The 17861-nt window shown below is 40.9% G+C and overlaps 3 protein-coding genes across 3 annotated transcripts; 1 reads left to right on the top strand and 2 right to left on the bottom strand.

Moving 5' to 3' along the window:
* Positions 1 to 208: 208 nt before the first annotated feature.
* On the bottom strand, positions 209 to 4368 carry LOC310927230 (pyroglutamyl-peptidase 1-like; the record flags this gene model as incomplete). Its single annotated transcript, XM_083889525.1, has 5 exons — positions 4242 to 4368; positions 3236 to 3288; positions 2203 to 2319; positions 1867 to 2099; positions 209 to 437 (listed from the first exon to the last, which is right to left on the bottom strand). The coding sequence occupies exons 1-5, from the start codon at positions 4270 to 4272 to the stop codon at positions 209 to 211; spliced, it is 663 nt and encodes a 220-aa protein (XP_083745651.1). The 5' UTR covers positions 4273 to 4368.
* A 2002-nt stretch (positions 4369 to 6370) lies between these two features.
* On the top strand, positions 6371 to 8248 carry LOC310926890 (transcription factor JunD-like). Its single transcript, XM_083889097.1, has one exon. The coding sequence runs from the start codon at positions 6534 to 6536 to the stop codon at positions 7479 to 7481; it is 948 nt and encodes a 315-aa protein (XP_083745223.1). The 5' UTR covers positions 6371 to 6533; the 3' UTR covers positions 7482 to 8248.
* Positions 8249 to 11015: 2767 nt separating this feature from the next.
* Positions 11016 to 14986, bottom strand: LOC310926892 (ras-related protein Rab-3A-like; the record flags this gene model as incomplete). Its single annotated transcript, XM_083889099.1, has 4 exons — positions 11016 to 11206; positions 12759 to 12883; positions 13330 to 13448; positions 14762 to 14986. 4 exons carry the CDS (start codon positions 14984 to 14986, stop codon positions 11016 to 11018), a joined length of 660 nt encoding a protein of 219 aa, XP_083745225.1.
* Positions 14987 to 17861: the final 2875 nt, after the last annotated feature.

The raw sequence follows: 17861 nt of genomic DNA, 5'->3' as shown, positions 1-17861 counted from the left end.
CCCTTTTGGAACCCTTATTTCTAAGAGTGTGAAATGTTGGGTGTTCAGACACAATCTGACAATAAATGGCAAATTTATGGCATTAATATCTGGAGCTAATGGTCTACCGTCTTCAGTCAATCTGAAAATATACTGTGGACGTTGCACTGATTAAATCATGACTACAACCCACTGGTCCAGTTTTTTTTTCTCCAGGTTATGAGACTTATTAGAGGCCATGCTCGTGTTGATGCTTATGATTGCAGAGCTCATTGTGTTCATGCGCCTCCTCAGTACAACCCAGCTCCAGTAACTTCAGCATCTCCTGTACGACAGCCTGAAGGGCTCGGCCCAGGTCCCTGCTGCTGTAGGGTTTTCCTAATGGAGGCACATGGATGAAGGCAGAGTGGCCCTGCCCAAGATACAAAGACGTGTAGTAGGTGTAGTCACACAGATACCTGGCACAGGCAAAGAACGGAAGTTACAATTATGCAGAGTTTGTACAGGTCACATTCCTACGTTCATCAAACCGGTGTGTGAGGGAAGAGGATGAAACGTGTGACGAAGGATGCGAGATAACTTTGTGGTGCCTCTGGCAGACATGATGGCAAGACGTTTCATGGTAAGATAAGTCATAAAATAATCTTGATTATGATACAGCTTTTCTGTTAAAGAGATATCTATTTTTATCTTAAAGTAAAGTGTATGCATGGATATTTGTGATGGAAGAAACACAATATGCAAAGTGCGTCCTTGCAGTAATTCCTAAAACTGGTGCTCATTCAAGCCAATTTGGCGCTTTTCCACTAGCACGACTTGCCACGCCTTGTCATAGCACAGTTATTTTGCAAATAAAAGCAAATAAACAAACAATGGCCTACACAACAACATTTCCCATTTTTACCTTATGTAATATTAAAGGCCCCATATGTAAGAAGGTGGCCAAAAACAGTTACTACACTTAAATTCAAAATACTGAGGTCTTTTAGGTTTCCTTTTCTCCGCCATTGTAGCTCAGACTTAACTGGCAACCCATGGTTGCTCGGCAGCTGAGACTCTACTGACTGCAACGATTGGTAGGTGGCGCCACATGCCAAAACATGATTTCAAAACATAAACATGATTTGCGGTCTGTAAAATATTTTTTTAATGTGAATATTTTGGCTGTACTGTTGTTGTTGGTGTTCAGTTTGTTATATGAATATTATTCCTGAGTCTCTGTGACATATTAGGAGGATTTTATGGCCAGTTGCTTTAGATTTATTACATAATGCACCTTAGCAAGGCACGGCTATTTCGCTTTTCCATTAGCGATAGTACCTGGTACTTTTTTAGTACCTGCTCTGGCGAGGTTCAAAGCAAGCTGAGCCGATACTATGCGTGACATCGTCAGAATGCCGTCCACTGATTGGTCAGAGTGTCGTCATGAGCAAGACGTCCGAACAAGAATCAAAGCGAACAATGCCAAACTGTAGATCAGTTAAAAAGTCTTTCAAATCCTGAAAACGTGGGTTAATCTCCAACATTTAGCACTGAAATGTCTAAAATCTCAATATTTGCAGCTGTTTTTCAGTTCAGTGACTGGAGTCATGCAGGAAGTGCAGGAAGTACTGAACTAATCCTTTTGATTAACTGAGTCTAACGATTCAGTACTTCAGAAACAACTGCTTTAGAAGTCACAAGTTTGTGTGTTTGTCGCATATAAAACAAAGTTACGGCAGTTTCATGCAGCCGTGCTGTGATGACTCCGCCCACGTTGAGAAGGCGAGGCAATACTGTGTAGTGGAAAAAAAGCCAAACATGTCTTTAAGTCGGCTAGGACCAGTTTGATAGTGACTTGAATAATGTCTAAAGACGGTGTGCACGTGTGAGTAAAGAGAAACATACCTTCCAGCGTCTTTAGATACAGACACAGTCACCCCAACGTCAGAGTCGTTGACCCTTTTGCAGACCGACTCCATGTCCAGCACAGAGCTAATGCAGTCGGATCCGTTCTCCACGCAGCACTGAGACGCTGGGCAGAAGCTGCAGTTGTCCAGGCGTTTGTATCCCTTGTTGTGGCCGCACTGCTCCAGAGTGACTGTGGTCGCTAATCCAGAAACACCGACATGGACCACTAACTGTTCACAGGACCACAGAAGGCAATAAGGTTAGTTGAGGTCGTTGCTGCTGCTGTGGTTTAATGTGCAGCGTTGTGTATTTCATGTTGTGTAATAACAACACCTGTGGCTGCAGCTCTTTCCACAGTGATGGCAGCAGCCTCTGAACAGCCTGGTATTCGACGGGTACCTCACGTACATAAAGTTCTACAGCCTCGCCCAGTCCTAATTGCTCCAATTCCTGTGAGCAAACAAACCATACACGTTATGAAGTACTTGAGTGTCATGTGTGCCATTTAAAGACTCTGGGGGACTGTGTTTCCTTTAGGACAAGTTTGAGTTTTTCTGTTCACACTTTAGATGTTTCATCAAAGTTTAAATTTCACTTTGTTGAGTATTTTCCTCTAGAATACCTCGTATTTGCCTGTATTCAAATACAATTTTATCATCAGTCTCTTTTGTCAGTTTGTGTGTTTTAATTCCCTGTGTCCGTCCCGATTTTTTTGTTTTTATGCTTTAGTTGCATTTCTCTTCTTTCTGGGCTTACATCGTGTTTTCACCTAAGTGCATTTTCATTCATATTTAGCTTTCTGTGAAAATGTAATCATCAGTTTGCTTTTTCACGGTACTTCATCATTTATACCATAAGGATATTTGTTTTTGACTCTCCGCCATATCCAACCTCACAATGTTCATGATAGGCCCAAAGCAAGATAACTTTGTGTCACATATTTGTATTGTGTTCTATGTCTGTATTGCCAATCCAATCCAATCCAACTTTATTCATAAAGCACTTTAAAAACAACAACAGCTCAAACAAGTGTTGCACATCAGAGATGAATAAATAAAACAGCACACATGTGACCCAATAGACATAAGAACAAACAATAAAACATATAATAAAACAATAAAATGCTCTAGAAAATATAAAAACAACACAAATAAACAGGTCATAGAATAAAACTATAAAAAAAGATAAAAAACCAACGAGAGGAAAGAGTAAAAATGGGTTTTAAGTTGCGTTTTAAAACGTTGAACATGCATATTTGTTGTTCTATTATTATTATTTCTCAGAGACATTAAAGACCAAAGCCACAAATCAAACATTGAATGGGCACTTGTTTTTGTTAAATATGGACAGCCTGGTTACTGATTACCTGCACTGCCACCCAGCTGGAGTTTACTGCGTGTTCTCCAAAAGGCTCAAAGCCTGCAGGAGAAAGGAAAAAAATAATACATGTGTTTAAAAAGATTACAACCAGGATTTCTTGTCTGTAGCAGTGGTACAGGACAGTGTGGCAGCATGAATAAAGAGATGCTTATCTGACATGGAAAGCAGTGATAAGGCTGAATATATAAAGGAGGCTCTTCATTCAAAGTCTAAAGGTTGCGTTGAGTTAAACATTAATTGTCGATCACCTTTGACAGAGAGACGCAGGATGTTTCACAAATGAAATTGGGCAAATCTTTTTTTATTATTAGTAAAAAATTAAATTAGTGAAATTTAGACTCCTCCTGAGTCCTGATGCATATCCTGCTTTCTATTAACTATTAAGTGTATGTCCCCTCACTCCTCATAACCCACTGCAGAGCATTCTTTTTATTTTAATGAACACATTTAAATAACAAACACAAGAGCTTCTTATAGCGTGCATAAGGCAGCAGGAGGTTTGACATTCGCTGGATATTCGTTTTCGAAAGACATTTTCTCAATCAACAAATAGACATTTTCCCATTCTGATTGCTGTAGTAGTTGCCAATGGTAGGCGGCTCCTTACTACAGGTGAAACAGGGTGGGAATAATTCTGAAATCTACACCAAAGGCATCGTCAACAAGTCATTTTTTTTTTTATTACAGAGCATTTTAGAAGAAGAATATTTATAATAATTAATTTCATACTGTTTCAAAATAATGGCAGATATCAACAAAACATCACCTGTAGTAAGTAGCTGTCTACCATTGGCAACTACTACAGCAACCAGAATGAGAAAATGTAAATTTGTTGATTGAGAAAATGTCTTCGAAAACGAATATCCAGCTAATATCAAACCTCCTGCTAACTTCTGCACGCTAGCAGCAGCTTATTGTAAATGAACTCCCTGAGCTGTAAAACCTCTCTCACGATTCACGTGACAAAATAAAAAAGAAAAACAACCTCTCACCTGTTACTAGGACTTTCCTCTTATTGGACATTTTCCTCGTCTCTTATAGCAACAGCTGTCATAGAGTTCAAATATGAGGCTCGAATGTCTCAAAATAAATATTCCAAGCTTGACTTGCAGCTGACTGTTGTCTTTTTCTTCTTCTTCTTCTTCTGGTTCACTGCTTCACAGGAAATAACACAATAACAAGTGCGCATGGATTATACTGCCATCTAGTGTACCGGCGTACAAACATACTGCACTTTATAAAAACTCACATTTAAAAAAAAGTGTTCACGAGGTCAGAGAGAAAAGTGACTTTTCCTCAAATATGGATGGATGCTGAAAATAATAATCAGAGTAAAAGAGAAGTAAAAATAAAACATATATTATATACTCAGTCAGGTTTAAATGTTGTACACAAACATCTGACACACACAGTTACCTGAGTTTAGAGGACAACACTCTCTCAGCCTCTTTTTTTCTTTTTCTTTTCATTCTTTTTTCCATTCCTTTTCTCTCTCTCTCTCTCTCTCTCTCTCTTTCTACAGCCCACGCCCCTGGTTTGAAAAATGACTCACACATTCTGGACACTGCATCCTGTGAGGCTCCAAAACTGGCACAGAGGAGACGTTTGATTTTTTTTTTTTTTTGGAAAGGGCTTATGAGTATGAGCTTGAACATTTCAAACCCAACCTTTGTCTTCTGAGACTCGTGGGGATTCAGAGATTTACCTCTGAATCACATCGCACCACAGTGTCACACCTACACACACACACACACACACACACACACACACACACACACACACACACACACACACACACACACACACACCACCTACACAATCAGCACTGCAGTTGTTACAGCAGCTTCTTCTCCCTAAACCCAGTCACCTCTCTCACTGTCTCTCTCTCTCTCTCTCTCTCTCTCTCTCTCTCTCTCTCTCTCTCTCTCTCTCTCTCTCTCTCCAACTCGCCTGCGTCACTGGCTATGTTGGTGTTGCCATGGAAACTAATGATGCCCTCTCTGCTCTGTGGTGCTGATGCAGACAGTCTGCTGACGTCCTCAATTGCGTACGGGTGGAATAACAATAATCTACTGTAGCTTCCACCACAAGGCCAAACTCAGTGCGGATGTACTGCATTCTATTCTATTCAATTCAATCCAATTCTATTCTATTCTATTCAATTCTATTCTATTCTATTCTATTCTATCACTTTGCTCTGTCTATACTAGATATAAAGTGCATTTACAGTGTTTATACACTATTGTGTTATCATAAAATAATCATTTATGACCATTTCAGTTTTAGTCTCTCTCTCTGTGTGTGTGTGTGTGTGTGTGTGTGTGTGTGTGTGTGTGTGTGTGTGTGTGTGTGTGTGTGTGTGTGTGTGTGTGTGTGTGTCAGTACATGAATCTACTTTCTCTCACAGAGAACACGTGGCTTCCTCATTCCACTGTCACTGTGTCCTTCCCTTTTTTTTTCGTTAATGCTCAATTTACCCTGAAACATTTTCAGAACTTGAGGCGACGTAACACCGAATTTCACCTCTCTCTCTCTCTCTCTCTCTCTCTCTCTCTCTCTCTCTCTCTCTCTCTCTCTCTCTCTCTCTCTCTCTCTCTCTCTCTCTCTCTCTCTCTCTCTCTCTCTCTCTTTCAACTGATCCTGTACAATCTAATCTGTTTAAACTTCAACATTCATTCCACACTTGGGTTCGATTCCCTTCCCTTCCTTCTTCTTTATCCGCTCCACTGGCCTGTGCTGGGGAGTCTTTTCTGAAGTGGCTGCTCCTCTCTCTGTTCCTCCTTTTCTTGGCGTTCGCCTCTTACACCTTCCCCGCCCAGTCTCTGCTCTCTCTTGGCGACCCTGGGCTTTTTTATGCTATGACATCAAACCACAATGCATTGCACTGTTTGTAGTTTACCTAGAGTCTCCATGGCAATAAAGACCGGCTCGGCCCCTTATTCAAATTGAACCGGAAATCCACGTCATTTTGGGCCAATCTGCGCGCTCTGGAGTGACATAATGGAATTTTTAGGGCTAGAAAGCGAGCGAGGTCTGGCGCTGCGCATAGCAGTCGTGCCATTGGGAAAAGACAATATCAGCCGCGCGCTGAGGAGAGACATAGCAGAGATCCTCAGCCACAACAACTGACACAGAGGCGGATATTATTCACACACTCACACGAAGGATATCAGTGAGCAGGGACGCGAAACAACAAGGATCAGCTGATTTCCTCATGTTTGGACGCGTCTGGTCAACACTCGTTAATGCGTAACGCTCAACACTCCCTCAAGTGAGGGTGTAGAATGGAAACAACCCTCTACCCAGGCAGCGAGGTGAACACTCCGAGGGTTTCCAGCACCTTTCCCCACAACACGATGATGAAGAAGGAAGTCAATCTGAACCTGGACAACCAGAACTCCGAGCTCAAATCCAACCCGCTCCGAGACGCAGACGGACTCCTCAACTCTCCAGACTTGGCACTCTTGAAACTAACCTCCCCGGACCTGGAGCGCCTGATCATCCAGTCCAACGGCCTGGTCCCAGCCAACAACGCCAACACTAACCCGTCTTCCCAGTTCCTCTACCCGAAGTCCGCCAGCGACGAGCAGGAGTTCGCGGAGGGTTTCGTCAAAGCGCTGGAGGATCTTCACAAGCAGAACCAGCTGAGCGAGGCCGGCTGCGTCTCCGTGGACAGACTGGAGCTGCTCGCTTCTTCGAACGCAGTCGGACCCGTCGGGCTCCAGAACTCAGACCTGCCCGTGTACACTACTTTGACCGGTTATGCGGCGAGTCCGCTCGGAGCCACCACCATCAACTACTCCACGGACACCATCCCCTTCCCGCCGCCTCCGTCTCATCTGGCCAGCGCTCAGCAGCAGGCGGCCGCTGCGGCTGTGCTGTCACGACTCCAGTCCGCCGGTGGGGTGAAGGACGAGCCGCAGACCGTACCGGACATGCAGAGCTTCGGGGACAGTCCGCCACTGTCTCCCATCGACATGGACAACCAGGAGCGCATCAAGGCGGAGAGGAAAAAGCTGCGGAACAGGATAGCCGCGTCCAAATGCCGCAAGAGAAAACTGGAGCGGATCTCCAGACTGGAGGACAAGGTCAAGAACCTGAAAACACAGAATACAGAGCTGGCCTCCACAGCCAGTGTCCTCAGAGAGCAAGTGGCCCAGCTCAAGCAGAAAGTGATGAACCATGTCAGCAGTGGGTGTCAGCTTATACCAAACCAGGTCCAGGCTTATTAAAAACCCAGTTGTGGTGCTCTTCATGCGCACTCTGAACATGTTTTTGAGGACGTGTGTCATGGATAATTTTTTGCCTTTTATAACCTAAAATCCTCTACAGAGACCCTGATGTGAGGCCACTGAAAATGTGTCCTGCACGTGCAAGGCTGTACCTGAGAAACATTGGCACTGTACTGAGGTGATGGTCTGTCACCTGGAGAATGACAGCTCTGACAGCAGCATGGACGTGGTGCAGCCTCCTCAGACCCAGGGGAAGTCTGGCAGTGCTATGCAGCAAACTTAAATGTCTTCATGTGTTGTGAAGCCATGTAGCCAAAAAAAAAAAACTGCTCTGACTTGGTGTAGGATGGCATATATCTGTGTGTAAGCTGGACAATCTGAGCAGGAGAGAAACCAAACACCAGGGTGTCACCAAGTGCTGTCACCCACCGTGTAATATAATGCCTTACTTGTTTACAAGCACTTAATAATGACAAAAAATATAAATATTTTTTATTTTCTAAAAAAAAAATAAAATCATTTCTTATTTTAAATATGGTCTTATTTCTAGTCGTTCCTCCTTTATTTTGCAAAATTAAATTTAAACTCTGCATGTCTTGTCGCATTTGTGTACAGTTACCATTGTGTATTTTATTTTATTTTCATTATGGTGGCTGCTGTGTAGTTCTTCGGTCACAAGACGGCCATGAATGTATGTGTACCTGTACTGAATAACCATGTGTATTCATATGTAATGGACATTCAAGTCTCTAGCTGACATTTATTAAATTCACTACATTACTAAAGCTTATGTTTTGTTACTAAAGAGGCACTGCTTGCTTTTCTTTACTTATTATTTTTAAATTGTCTTTTCATGCACAGTTGATACTGTGGGTGTTGCATTAAGAGCAGTACACAAGCTCAACCAAACCATAGATGGTCAACTACTCAATGGGCAGAAAACAGGACATTATAGTAGTATCATGCCCTCTGCTGGGCACATTAAAAAGTCTGAACCATTTCTGATATATCACATGCTCTTCCTATAAAACTGCTGACCTCCGACTGAGTCAAACCAACACAAAACTCCAGCATTTAGACTTTTGTTTATTGATTCCTCATTTTTAGCAAATCTGGCATTACAGAGTTACAGCACAATTCACACAACTAATACCCAACGGTCAGAAAAAAATTCCTATTTACAGAGTTTATGACAGAGAGGGAGAAAAGAGAGAGAAGGGCTTGAACAGGATTGATGTTCTGCGAGTTCACAGCAGTAGCAAAGGATAATTTAAGTAACAAAAAAATCAACAGACCAGTCAAAAGTAAACCTATATGTCACTTTTTTTTATAATGAAGTGTTCAGAATATTCAGATGACTCCCTTTTTGACGCTATAAAGCACTACTTAGACAAGTCTGTACAATGTGTGTAACAAACTCTTTTTTTTGGCTCCTAACGTATCATCGAGATTCTTTGGAAAGAAGAGTTATTATTATTATTATTATAAAGACTGCCTTCACACAAAATGTACATTCACACACCCACGTACAGCACAGTATGTGACGAACCTTCAGCAGGGTTGTACATTGCTTAATTTTTGGGTGTGGAGAGAAACAACTGCTATTGCTCCGTGAGAGCAGCCGGCTCCTACACTACCAAGTCTCGAAAGTTACATAACTCGTATCAAAAGACAAACAGACTTCCCACCAGAACTGTGTGGACGTGATAAGAGGCTGTCACACTGGAATGTTTGAATTTCCCTCTTGAGGAAGCAAGTTAAAATGTTGTACTTATTGTAAACACAAAAACGCCTTTCAGTTTAAGCAACTGAATACGATTTGAACATCTCATTAAAAAAAAACCAAAAAAAAAAAACCCAAGTGCTGATAGCAATGTGTAATCTAAGAAAGAATAGTATCTTAAAAATAAATTAGGTTATAAATAATACAAAATAAATAAGATCTGTTTTGACATAATTTAGATGTTGAAAAATGCCACGGCGCGTTTTTGACAGATGATTTGTACACAAGCGGACAAATCCCTAAACACAACACAGCATCAGAGAGTGGGAAATAAAAGTTACATTCTGAAATTTAGCGTGCCTTAAAACATCATGTTCCCCTGGAAATAAATATGAAAACATCATCTAAAATGACACACGATAAGAAACTAGGTGGAAGGTGATGGTGAAGCAGTGCTCTCACTGAACCTCATGCCTCTCTAGTGAATGCTTGGTGCAAACTGTATGCAGTGAATGTAAGTTAATACAAAGAGAAGGGGGCAACGCGGCTTATCATGTGAAGCCCCTCAGCGCCACTTGGTACTGAAACCGTCAGACAGATGGGTTTTAAAGTCAGACAGTAAATCACACAGCCATCCAGTCAACCATCACATGTTAAAACACAACAACATGCACCTCTCAATAAGAGACAGGTAGGAATCCAATGTCCCTAAATCATTTAAATTGTATCATAATAATATGTTAGTTATATGTGTTTGCATTATATATGCATTTTAAAATGCACATCTATTCATTTATAACATTTATACACTCTCCCCCATGTAATGAAATACATCCCTTATGTTTTTTATGTTAATTTTGTCTTAAAAATAGTAACAAAAGTAAAAAAAAAAAATTAACTCTAGCGGCCCCTGAAGCAGACACTGCCATCCTCTCACTAACAGGGGCCCACGATGAATCCTATAATAATGTAACTCATCAAGCAAACTGATATGCATGACCTCTGCTATTCTCGCACAAAAATTAAACATAAACTTTCAAAATTGACCCTGTTCGAACGACAAACTTGGACCACGATTATCTGTAAAAACTCAACACTGGGAAGAATGAGACATGCTCAAAACCAAAGACCAACCCACACGAACAAAAAAAAAAACAATTAAAAGAAACATCGACTCTATCCACAGCAACAAATGTATGTTCTCAATGGGACTACACGTTAAACAACGGCAAATGTTTGTTATCCACTTAAATCTGAGGCATTAGTGCCCAGTGGGACCTGGAGGTGAAGGACAATATCTTTCCCTGCACAACTTTTAATAAGTAAACCCCAATAGCAGAAGGAATGATGCAGCCTCAGCGTTGTGTGTATGTATGTGTGTGTGTGTGTGTGTATGATTTTGAAAACAAAACAAAATGAAAATTTTGGGATTGTTGACACCTTTGTTGAACATTCTTCACCCCGTCGACTATACGGCCACCATTGCATGCCTCCTGCGTCACACATGTAATGAACAAAAACAAATGTGAATGACAACACCACACTCGAGGGGAAAAAAGCTGGCTCTTGTGGACGTGGTGTAGTTAGCAGGGTGGAGAATGAAAGCAGTCAGGTTGTGTGACTCTGTATGGCAGTGTTAGTTTGTGATATATAAGTGTGTGTATGTATGTATGTATGTATGTATGTATGTATGTATGTATGTATGTATGTATGTATGTAGGTATGTATGAAAGAGAAAGTGTGAGATAAGTGTGGATTTCAGGACAGCAGTCAAGTGTATGTGTGTGTCTGTGTGTGTGTGCAAGTTGTGTTTAGCAAGCACAATCCTGATGGGGCCTTTGAGGCTGCTCGTTGAGCTGCGGCCCCTGTTTAGCTCCGGTAACAGCGGGGTCGTTGTTGTCCAGACTCTCGGCCATCCTCTCACAGATGATGTCCACCAGCCGCTCGAACGTCTGCTTCACATTAACGTTATCTTTGGCACTCGCTTCAAAGTGCTCAAAACCTGACGAGAAGGGAAAACACAGGCGGTCGTTACACTTGTTGATCCCGTGTGTTAGCCGATCCAGTGAAGTAGTGATGTTAGGACACATGTCTGATACAATATTTATGTTATATTCTGTCCAATTAAAGCGTGTTTCCATCATGGTACCGTTCGGTTTGGTACAGTACGGTACGGTTTGGAACGAGAACGCGACACAACCGACAGCAACAATGGAGCAGCTTATTTGTTTTCTGTTTTCTGCTCTGTTTGTGGTTGTGAACACCGGTCGCAAGGGACTGATGCTTTTCTGTTGGCCAATCAACAGAAAACAGCTAAAATGCCTGACAACACTAAGCTCAGTCATTTCACTCTCACTCTACCTTTTTGATACTAAAAAGTCCAAAAATAAGAGCACAAAATGTGGAGCTGGTCAGAAAAAGCTGCAACCTGACCTCTATGTGCCTCTGTAAAAGATATTATAATTTATTGAATTATTGTACACATTTAATTTAAAAGAGACATGCTTCTTCCGCACTCATTGCTACGTCACAATGAGACATTCTTGGAGTTGTTGTCTCACGGAGCTCAGCTTTGTCCCTAAAAAACACGAGAGTGCAGACGAGGGCAATAGTATCCGGAAGAGCGGAAGTCCGCAAAGTGTTCTATTCTTGGCTCCACAGTGCAGCACAGAGTTCTACACAAACTTCCAGCCTCAGAGGATTTACGTGTCCAGTGTATACATATTATATATGACGACAATGTGCCTGCTAGAGTCGGCAAATTATGGATTTTCAAAATGCTAACTGCTGTTAGCTGCCGGAGCCTCAGTGATACTGACGTAGTTTCCTGTGTCTCATTTGCATTTAAAGAGACAGGCACTCAAAAACAAGCGTTCTGAACAGGGCTGTTTTGGCAGGGTGATTGAACTGCTACGGTGCTTCAACCTTAAGGTATTTTGACCAAAGCATGTCACAGACATGTTCACTGTTAACTTGTAGAAATAGGGTATAATATGTCTACTTTAATTAAATAATCATTATAAACAGGGATGGGTATCCAGAACCAGTACTAAATTGGTACAGATTCCTCACTGGTCAGTACTGAAGTATCAAAAAAAAAAAAAGCATCTGGACAAACAACAAAGCTGCTGGCATCAGGCCACTGATTAAAGGCTGACGGTAATCACTCGCTATGGTTACATGTGGAGTTACTAACGCCGGACGTGGTTGGCATCGCTTTTAAAATCGCTAATTCATGTGCTATATAATCCCAGAGACAATGTCAGTCAGGCTGTAGTCACAACCTCGTCTCCATTAATAGATGAGGGAAAATATCTGGGGTTAAAAAAAAAAAAACAGCTGATGTCACAGAGACGTCACCTAGGTTACAGTCTCACAGTGAAGTCTATTGACTTACACAACACAGCACGGTCTGTCCAGACGCTTATTGATACCTCAATACTGACCAATGAGGAACCCGTACCAATTAAGCCCCTGATTCACTTCCTCAATTTTCCCTCAACCACATAGACCCACAATTGTGGTGTCCAGTGGTCTCTGATCGGCCGACTTACCCAGCTGTTCTGACAGCTGTCGACCTCTCTCCGGAGCCACGACTCGTTCATCCTCCATGTCACACTTGTTGCCCACCAGGAGCACCTGAGCATTGTCCCATGAGTATGTCTTGATCTGAGTTGACCTGTAGGAAGATACAAAACAGGGTTTTCTTTCTTTCAATTTGTCAAGTCGGTAACTACTCCACATTCAATTGTAAGGATGAGAACTTTAAAATGTGAAACTTTTAAATGTCTCCTACATGTATGAGTAACATTTTGTGATTTGCATTTGCTAATTGCAATGTTTAAAATTGTGATTTAAATTTGATCGAATAATCATTGCAGCCCTAGTGACATTATTTATTCGCTTTTCTCTCAAAAACAAAAGCTGCTGGATCAAGTGAACTGTGCGACCTTCTGGCCACACCCGTGTGCAGAATCTGCAACCTCTGATCTCAGAAATTAAGCTGTAGAAAAAATGTGGTTCTAACCACAAAAAAGCCCAGCAAAATTAAAGACTTTAAGACCTTAGATCTGTGATTTCCTGTCTTCATACACACAACACAGGCATACTAAGTTTGACCCTCACCAGTCTTGCACAGCATTGAAGGATTCCTCGTTGGTGATGTCATACATGAGGATGAAGCCCATTGCTCCTCTGTAATAAGCTGTGGTGATAGTCCTGTAGCGTTCCTGGCCAGCAGTGTCCTACACAAAGACAGCGTTTTCATTCAACTGAACACAGTATAACTGGAATAATGACATGAGTTTGACATTCAGATGAAAACATACACAAACACACAGGAACAATGATTGCAGGTACAAGGACTTATAGACCATGGACGGACATGTCCGTGTAGTAAGAAGCAGCACAAAAACACAATCGTGTGTGTGTGTGGGTTCATCTTTCAGTGTAAATAACTGTCACCTGCAAACAATTAAAAGCTGTGCATGTTCCTCTCGATGATTGGTTTAACATTCCGCCAAACTCCCATGAGCATTAGGTATTCCTCTGGTGTTGCATGTAATAAGCAATTGGTCCAAGGGTCAGACTTTATGGCTCATGTTAAGTACACTTCAAGGGTATTGCTATTACACACAGATGAAGTGACTCTGGAGAATGAATCCGCCAGTTTCACAGCTGGCAGTTATTAGAGATACATGATAACAGAGAGTGCTTAAGTCACAGCTGGCGATGTGATGGGGCAGCAGCATGAAGAACACGTATTCGCATGAAGATGTGACTCCACTCTTGTTAATCGCATCTTGTTTTTTGCAGGCTTTAAGATTACTCATCGCTAAGTCATTGTCGAGTTACTGTTGCTTTACAGTGTATCGCGAAGTAAAATGGCTATTTAAACGCACAGTATGAAATTTCTGGTGCTAGAGGTCTCTAAATCCAAACTATAACGAAAGCAAAATGTGCAGTGAACAGCAAAGAGTAGTCCCTATCCATTAAGGACAAATACACACAATAAAATGAAGAAAAAACAAAACAACAAACTGACTAACTAGTAGAACTTAGTGAACATATGTTTCATAGTGGGTTTGTCTCAGATGTTGTAGCAGAGACGGCAAAGTGGATGACATTATTAAAAGATTACCAAAATTAAATGATTTCGTTTGTTACTTTGTTACTTAACATTTCAGCTAATGTCTTTACAAAAAAAGGAGAAATTGTTTTTGAAAATAATGATTAGATGCAGCATTATATCATGGCCTAATTACATTTGTAATACCTGCATCTGAACTTCGGTACACTTCATAAACCGACTGAAGTTTTCTGTAATACTTTTTTTACTCAGCCTCAGACACACCCTAACAGTTATTCTAATCATACTGAAGGTGTGCCACACCACTGTGATATGGACTGGTTCCATGTGGATAAAAAGTCGATACCATATAAAACATTTGTGGATGATACTAAACTCATTCTTGTGCTTACAGGCGCTGACACAAGACAGGACAGTTCAAGACATAATGTGTTAAATTATTGTTTCTATGGTTTCAAACTTCCTCACCCAGATCTGCAGCTTTATCCTCTTGTCGTTCCTGTATATGGTCTTGACCTTAAAGTCGATGCCCACCGTACTGACAAAGGCTGGTGTGAAGGAGTCATCTGCGTAGCGGAAAAGGAAGGATGTCTTTCCTACGCTGCTGTTGCCGATGATGAGGATCTTAAACATGTAATCAAAGTTCTGGTCCGAGGTCTCCTTCTGTCCGTATGTGGCATTTGCAGACGCCATCTATGCAAGGACAGAGAGCACACAGTGGCAGTTAGAAACAACATGTTTAAGGGAACAACATGTTCTTATTTACCCAGGCTGGAGCAAATAAAAGTAATGCCTTACAGCAATGGCACAAAAAGTCTTCACGTTTGTGTCCCTCAAAGTGATCATGACATACTGTATATATAGGCCTACAGTCTTTCTTTTAAAAGAGACAACAAAGTTGTTCCTTAATTACATTCTAATCAAACTACTACAAGGTAAACTACAGTATAACTCATTACAACACCTGTAAATAGCTTCGTCTGCTACACGTAGTCTTTGCTTGGTGAAGATATCTGGTGAAAATGATGGTTCCTGTCCTACTTTAGGACACGAAAAACATAGTCTTCAATTAGATTGCACTTTGAAAAGAAAAAGAATGACGGTGAAATCTTCATCAGCTCAACCACCATAACCACATTCAACAAGCACGAGAGAAGGAAAAGTTCAAGCACAGAGAAAAAAACAGATCAAACTAAATCGTCTGAGACTAGTTTCGACTGACACAGCAGATTTAGATGTTTTCTGCCTGAGATAACACAGACATGAACAGGTCTGAACCCCACAGATCTTAAACATCTGTAGGCAAAACTGCTTAAGTAAACAATGAGGTAAAATTATGCAAGGAAACTGTGGCTTTGTGTCACAGAGTGAGATGTTACACAAATCTGAAGGGGGGAGAAACAGAACACATACACGGCTTTGCTGTTTTTATTAGGGCTTTAGGGGTTTATTAGGGTTTTATATATATATATATATATATATATATATATATATATAATTTAGAAATCTTAATAGTTTGAGATTAAATGAGGGCTTCGGTTGAGGTGAGCTACATTCAGCTGCTGTTCAGCATGTGAACGATTTTTATTTGTTTGATTTTTGTAACATTTAAATACATTTTCAATGCAAACCTTACTAGTACCAACAACAGTCAAGTAACAGTCTCTCTCCATATTCTCACACTACATTTATCTCAGTTTGCAAGTCAAAACACACAATTAAAGGTGCCATATGTAAGAATGTGGCCAAAAACAGTTACTACATTCAAATTCAAAATACCGAGGTCTTTTAGGTTCCGTTTTCTGACGTAACTGGCAACCCGTGGTTGCTCGGCAGCTGAGACTCTACTGACTGCAATGATTGGTAGACGGCAGTAGGTGGCGCCACATGCCAAAACATGATTTCAAAACATAAACATGATTTGCAGTCTGCAAATATTTATTTTAATGCAAATATTTTGTCTGTACTGTTGGTGAGTTTAGTTTGTTATATGAACATTATTCCTGAGTCTCTGTGACATATTAGGAGGATTTTATCGCCAATTGCTTTAGATTTATTACCTAATGCACCTTTAAAGAGGTCATAACACGGTGATAGTTATACATTAACTGGCAGTAAGGCAGCATGTTTCTGGCTCTGAATGTTTATTATCACTGTATATAAAACCGTTTTGCTACGAGGCTGTGTCAATACAAATAGTCCATTCGCCCTCACAGCCTAGAGTGATTCCACTTCATGTCAATAACATGTCAATAACACTGGTAAACAAACGAGATCTATACTTATACGTATATATATATATTTATATATACGTATATGTACATACATGTATACTTATATTATCTCCGCCCAACGCACAGAACGCAGCAGAGCTTAGCAGCCGGCTAAGCATCAAGGCAGGGCAGGGAGACAGCTAAGCTAGTCAGTCTGTTATTAATGACCATATGGTTGGGAAGAATTCGCTAAGGCCATATGAATTTAGAGGAAATAACACTGAAATTAAAAAGTGCTTCACACCACAAGCTAACGATATAATAAAACACGACCTGAACCACATTATCAATCCATTTATGTAGCGTCGTTTGCCAATAGTGAACATTCTGACTGACGTTAGCAGCAGGAAAACCTGGGGGGAAAAAGCCGGACAAGGTGTGGTGTCATTGTGTTGTTACACCTAAAACAAAAAACAAGCGACGACTAAAGACACTGGAGTAATACATATAAGAATGCACCATTATTATTACGCTATAGCGTATAGCTATATTTACCGCTAACGCAGCGCACCGTTACAAGTATTAAATGAATTGTGTCAGCAGCGGCAGCTAGCTAAGCATCCCAGCTATGTCAAATGAAGGTTACTCTTCCTTATTAACGGCTTCATTTTCAGCCTAAATCCCGGAGCTCATCAGCAGAATAATAAAGGCATGTGATGCGCTGCTGCTGTTAGAGCGAACACAGCGCAACAGTGACGCAGAAGCGCAGGTTTTTTACCTTGAAATGTGTGCGTTGTTTTATCCTCCTTCCTCGGTTGCAGCAGCACTCAGCTTTGCACCTGCAATTGCTCGTGCGCCTCTAGATTGACGGCCCCGGCATGAGAATGACTGACAGGAGGACTGGCCAATCACGGAGGAGAGGCTGCTCTTCAAACAAGCCCCGCCCCCAAACCCCCACGATGATAGAGAGATGTCGTTTATTGATAACAAAGCCACACAATATGTATATAACATTGTATATTTAGCAGCATATTACATTTTCTACTCAAGTAAAAGCACCACTATTTTATATATATATATATATATATATATATATATATATATTTTTTTTTTTAATATATATTTTTATATAGTTTATAGTGCAAATTTTTTTTAACACATAATGTATCAGTCAAAATGGGTCAAAAGTCACAAATGCTTTACCTTAATTATCATTCACCTGTCCTCATCATTCACTGCCAAAAATTTCAATGCAATTTTTTTAATTAGAGGTACAGTACTTCCAAAAAACTTACTTAAGTGACAAAGATAAGATAAGAAACAATGCTTAGTGCTAGTTCGACTAACTTTTCTTT

This window comes from Microchirus variegatus (genome assembly GCF_963457635.1).
Source record: "Microchirus variegatus genome assembly, chromosome: 5".
Taxonomy (NCBI): domain Eukaryota; kingdom Metazoa; phylum Chordata; class Actinopteri; order Pleuronectiformes; family Soleidae; genus Microchirus; species Microchirus variegatus.
The sequence above is the reverse complement of the archived record's forward strand: the minus strand, read 5'-3'. Positions and strand labels throughout refer to the sequence as shown.

Excerpts from the sequence above, each read along its gene's own strand:
- LOC310926890 (XM_083889097.1), top strand. The coding sequence starts at position 6,534 with ATGGAAACAACCCTCTACCCAGGCAGCGAGGTGAACACTCCGAGGGTT.